The sequence below is a fragment of the Phacochoerus africanus genome, chromosome X (assembly GCF_016906955.1).
Source record: "Phacochoerus africanus isolate WHEZ1 chromosome X, ROS_Pafr_v1, whole genome shotgun sequence".
Taxonomy (NCBI): domain Eukaryota; kingdom Metazoa; phylum Chordata; class Mammalia; order Artiodactyla; family Suidae; genus Phacochoerus; species Phacochoerus africanus.
In genome coordinates, this window is record NC_062560.1 from 64,586,803 (window position 1) to 64,592,802 (window position 6,000).

The window sequence follows — 6,000 nt, forward strand, 5'->3', positions numbered from 1 at the left end:
CCCCTTACCTGCAGAACCACCTTACAAGAAATACTAAAGAAAGTTCTTTAGTAAGAACTGAAAGCAAGTGACCCCAGATTGTAATTCAAATCCACACACAATAAAGCAAGCACAGGAAAAGGTAATTCTGTTTATATGAATGATTCTATAAATGCAAACTTTTTCCACTTTCTTCTTTGTACTGACTTTAAAAAAGACACTGTATAAAACAACATGCATATAACGTACAATTGCACCTACAACATATAGAGGCGCAATATACTTGCCAATAACAGCACAAAGGAGATAGGTGAAAGCACAGCTGTACTGGGAAAGGAAATTACTCCAGATGATAACTTGAACACAAGAGAACAAATGAAGAAAATCAGAAATGATAAATACAAAAGTTAATATAACAAAAGCCATAAATATTTACTCGCCCTCCTTTCTTTTCTCAGCTTCTTTAAAAGTCATAAAATTATATAAATTCATAACTATGACAATGTATTGTTAGAATAGGAACATATTCATAGATGTAATATGCACAAAAATAAAACAACAAAGGGGGGGAGAACTAGAACTATACAAAAGTAATGTTTCTATATCTCATTAGAATTAAGTTATAAAATTCTTAGAAGAAATCATAAGGGTAAATCTTCATGACCTCATATTTGGTAATGGATTCTTAGCTATAACACCAAAAGTATGACAAAAAAAATTAAAAAACAGATAAATTTGACTTCAACAAAATGAAAAACTTTTCTGCTTCAAAGGACACTATCAAGAAAGTAAAAAAACAACCCACCAAATGGAGAAAATATTTGCAAATCATATATCTGACAAGGGACTTGAATCAAGAATAAAGACTCCTGTGGCTCAATAATTTTTTATTGGTCTTTTTTAGACCAATAATCCTATTAAAAATTGGGCAAAGGACAACCTGAACTGACATTTCTCCAAAGAATATATATGAATGGCCAATAAGCACATGGATAGATGGGCAACATCTTTAGTCATCAAGGGATTACATATCAAAACCACAAGGAGACATGACTTCACACCCACCAAGATACCTAGACTTAAAAAAGTCAGATAACAACTATTAGCTAGGATATGGAGAAATTGGAACCCTCATACACTTCTGATTGTAATGTAAAATGTTGCAGCCACTCTGAAAAACAGTCCAGCAGTTCCTAAAAGAATTAAACACAGAATTTACCATATGACCCAACAATTCTATTCTTAGGTATATATCCAAGAGAAATGAAAACTTCTGTCCACATAGAACTTGTACATGAATGTTTATTGCAGAATTATTCACACCAGCCAAAATATGGAAACCACTCGAATGTCTATCAACTGATAAATGCATAAAGACAATCATTCACATCTGTATCACCAAATATTATTTAGCCATAAAAACTTACATAGCATTTAACATATGCCATAACATGGATGAACCTTGAAAACAACGCTAAGTGAAGGAAACCAGTCCCGAAAACAAATATTATCTGGTTCCATTTATATGAAATGTCCAGAATGGACAGAGCATAGAGACTGAGCAGAGATTAGTGGTTGCACAGGGCTGGTGGAGGAAGGGGAAGGGAGGTGATAGCTAAAAGAGTAGCAGGTTTCCTTTGAGGTAATGAAAATGTAAAATGACTATGATTTTGGTGGTATGTATAACTGAATATACTAAAATCTATTGAATATGCTAAATTTGTTGAATCACATACTTTAAATGGGTAATTGTAAGATGTGTGAATTAATCTCAATAAAGATGTTTAAATAAAAACAAATGAAGAAAGTATATGATCAGTGTCAGAATCAAGAGCCAAGATTTATTAAGCATAGATTAAAAAGGCATTATGGATTAAGTATATGATGCCTCAGTTTCCACCAAATAAATATTAATGAAATAAACTCAAAAGTCTATCACTCAAAATTCATAAGTTCTTTTAATATTAACTAGTGTAGCAGAGAGGCAACTGTATAATAATCATTACAGTTTAAATCTTATGGAGTTCCCTGGTAGCCTAGCAGATAAGGATCCGGCATTGTCACTGCTGTGGCTCAGGTTTGACCCCTGTCCCAGGAACTTCTGCATGCTGCAGGTGTGGCCAAAAAAAAAATCTTATCATATGAAGTCTTCCAACTTTAAGAAAAAACTTTGTTTCAGGTGTTTCCCTTTGTGAATAGTGGTCTAGTAATTACTAGAGAAATATCTTTACAATTCAACAAACATTCACTGTGTGATTAGTGTCTGCAACAGTCTTAATTACTCTCATATAAATATCTAACACACAGAAGTCAATAAAAAAATGACCTTAATGGCTGTCATTTATCTATATTAGAACCTAGTTCCCTCATCTGCAAAATTAGAAGAGCTGTATATGATTATTTTCTAAGGTAGTATTGTTCAATAGAAATTTCTGCCATGATGGAACTGTTCCATATCTACATGGCTATTCAGCCCTTAAAATGTGGCTAATACAAATAAAGAATTAAATTTTCAATTTAATTTAAATTTAAACAGCCACATGAAGATAGTGACTACCACACTGCACAACATAGCTCCAGGGCATAATCCTTCGTGGAAAACATTTTACAATGCATCCCAGTAACCACATATATGCGGAAGTGTATACAAATACTCAAAACAAAATACATAAAATAATACTTCCCTTAATATGTATAAAGCATTGATATTTTCTTTCCTACTCTAAAAACGTGCTGATTCAACCCACTAACATGATTTCATAACACTGCGCTAAGGTTCCTTTCACCTCTAAAATATGCTATAAATACTAATGACGAGTTCCCTGGTGGCCTCGAAGTTAAAGATTGGGCATTGTTTGTCACTGCTGTGACTCAGGTTTGCTCCATGGCCTGGGAACTTCCGCATGCCTTGGGTATAGCCAAGAAAAAAAAAAACCTACTAATGATTGCGCTAAAAATATGCATTCAATATTTTGTAATTTTAATCACAAATCACTAATTAATCTGAAAATTTGCATCAGGTTCTACTTTAAAAGCCTTATAATTAGTCCTTCATCTCCCTGTTAAATCCACATTTTTATAAAAGAGGCAAGAGTTGCATGCCTTTAAGAAGTAGAAAACAAGGGTAACATCTTTCCTTTGTTTTTCACACTTCCTGAAATGGTAACCAAAAGAAATGGTAGGAGGTAGAGGAGAGAGTGCAGGAAGGAAGCTGTGGGAATAATGTTCACGTAATGAGAAAAAGCTAACTTTTTATTTTCATCACTCCCCTCTGAAACTCCTAATGCCTTCTCCTTCCCCCCATTCTTGGAGCCTGAAAGTCTTAACTTTACTTCATCTCAACTTTATCTGGCTCATTAGAGGACTACAGAACAAGACTGGTTCCCAAGAGAGCACATGGAACAAACTTTCAACTATGAGGTGCTTTCAAAAAAAACCTTAATAAAAGAATCTGGATTTGTTTCTCTAGCCTAATCTGCCATTTTCCATCATGAACTCCTCACTAGACTAAACCAAAAGCAGTTCAACAAAAGGTTAATGCTCCCTCTTACCTGTAGGCCTCCGCATATACTACTCTCTCTTCAGTTAACTTCTGATTTTTCAGGTCTTGGCTTAGACATCAGTTACTCAAGGCAATTTTCTCCACCTCAAGATTAGTCTTGATGCCCCTCATGTATATTCTTCCAGTACTTTGTACCTTCCCCATCATTATACTACTGTATTATAATTGCCTATTTACTTACCGTTTATGTATTTCCCTTACTAGACTTCCCGTGTGGCTCACAACGTATTTCCCTTACTAGATTTTAAACTCTTTAAGGACAGGGCATATATTGTCACTGAGGTTATGATATTCAATAATTACTGAACAAATGGATATAATTCCTTCAACATCCCACATGCCTAGTGTCATTCTCTATACTCCCTGCGTGGAATGTTCTCCCCAGTTCTATTGCCAGCATGAGATCCTCTTTATATCTAGTCCTTAATTATCACTATTCCCTCTGGATGCCTACATCCCTTATTGTTCATATTATTCATTGATATTTAACCTATATCCTTTTTTTCATTATTCTTGTAATGTGCAGATCCGATTCCTTAACTAAAATGACCAATTTTGAAGATATTTACTGTGTTTGTTTCTCTTGGTACCCCATTATCTAGCACAGCACTACGTACATAGTAGACATTAAATATTTGTTGACTAAGAATCAAAATTTAAGAGGTTGTTCCTCATATAAAGACAACATTTTACTGATACAGATGAACAAGGGTTCCAATTAAACTTTTTTGCCAATTATAGGCAATAAAAAGATATACTGAGGTACAAATAATAACAATAAACTGTTCTTGAATAAGAAATAATAATGGACGCAAGTATTGAGGCACTATAGCCATAGCTACATTCATTAATTAAAGGTAAATAGCTTTCTGGCTTCCAAAGTGACCTGCCTATACAGAACACTATCTTCAGATCAAAGGATAACCGTGTTTACATATGAATTTAGGGCGGCCTGTTTTGCAGAGAGATAATTACGGTTTTGGCCTATCAAGGAGCACTGTCAGCAAGAAGAGCTAACTCAATTTGCCGCCTGTTTATAGGTAGCTTGTTATAATATTCCAGTGCCCTCAAAATTGCTACCTCCGACTGAGTAAAATCTTAGCGATTGGCAAATTAGTCCCAAATTTCATTACTAACCTTGGAAAGTAGCCCAGTTTTCCTTGCATTTAGAAAAGTAAGCAGTCTTGGAATGGTGTCTACCCTAGCTCGTAGACTCATTAAAAATTGTAAATCCTGCGAGAGTCACCAGCGCTCCAGGTGTCCTCTGCCTGGAAACGTCTGTCCGTTCTTATTCGCTGTAACCCAAATGTTTTCTTCATCCCTTCCTCAAATTTCTAACCCTAATTTCTGTCACTTACTGATGTTCTAAATTAGCCTGACAACCTTTCTTTTCGGCGCTCTCTCTGACCCGAGGACACAAGGGCAACCTTTTCCCTACAGGTCCCCTTGTCCTTCACCCTACACTTTCCTGTGAACGGCATCTCACCTGGGAGGTCCGCGCAGTTCCCGAGCCGCCGAGCTGACTTGACCTCCACTGAGCACCTGGGCCGCCGATAGAGACAAAAGGCCGGATCAGAATCACACCGTGCAGGCGCTTTTCGAAAGCAGCCGCCGCAGCTGCCCAGCGCCAGGAATGTATCGCGAGCAGCGCCATCTTGAGCGAGGAAAGAGGAACCGAGAGCAGAGGATTGTGGGACGTTGGCGGTCCGAACTCCCTAACTAAATCCCCTCCTCCACCCCTCCCCCACCCCCCCGCGGCTCCCGTCCAGGGCCGAGACCGGAAATCGCTTCTCTCTGAAGACTAAGAGGCTTTAGCGAAACCGCATTTTTTTCCTTCTAGGGCTGGTCTTTTGAGTGTTTGTTTTACACAACCGGGAATAACTCTCTTTTCCTAGATTTGTTAGCTAAAATACGGGATGCACAGGTAAATCTGAATTTCATATAAACAGTGAGACTTTTTCTTTTTTTTTTTTTGTCTTTTTGCCATTTTCGTGGGCCACTCCTGCGGCATGTGGAGGGAAGTTCCCAGGCTAAGGGTCGAATCGGAGCTGTAGCCACCAGCCTACGCCAGAGCCACAGTAACGCGGGATCCGAGTTGCGTCACCACAGCTCACTGCAATGCCAGATCCTTAACCCACTGAGCAAGGCCAGGGATCGAACCCGCGATCTCATGGTTCCTAGTCGGATTCGTTAACCACTGCGCCACGATGGGAACTCCCTTTTTTTTTTTTTCTTTTTTTTTTCTCTTGACTTTTCATATTGTAATTATATACTAAATATCGCATTTGATATGTCTAGTAGCCGTATCTTGATCATTTCACTCTTCTTCTGCCCCCAACTCGGAGCCAAAATCTACTCTCTTCATTTTCCCTCTGCATATTCTTATCATTCTCCTATGTACTAATGTTCAGGGCAGATTAAACTACAGATACTGATTTCCCCAGGGAGGAGGTTTCATC

At 37.5% G+C, this 6,000-nt stretch overlaps 1 protein-coding gene across 2 annotated transcripts in view; it reads right to left on the bottom strand.

Annotated features, from left to right (window-relative positions):
• Positions 1–5,229, bottom strand: part of ABCB7 (ATP binding cassette subfamily B member 7) — a 122,455-nt gene extending 117,226 nt beyond the window's left edge. For both annotated transcript variants that reach the window (XM_047764556.1, XM_047764557.1), the window contains exon 1: positions 5,028–5,229. In XM_047764556.1, the coding sequence (XP_047620512.1) occupies positions 5,028–5,195 (168 nt within the window). In that variant the 5' untranslated portion in view covers positions 5,196–5,229. The remainder of the gene's footprint in view (positions 1–5,027) is intronic.
• Positions 5,230–6,000: the final 771 nt, after the last annotated feature.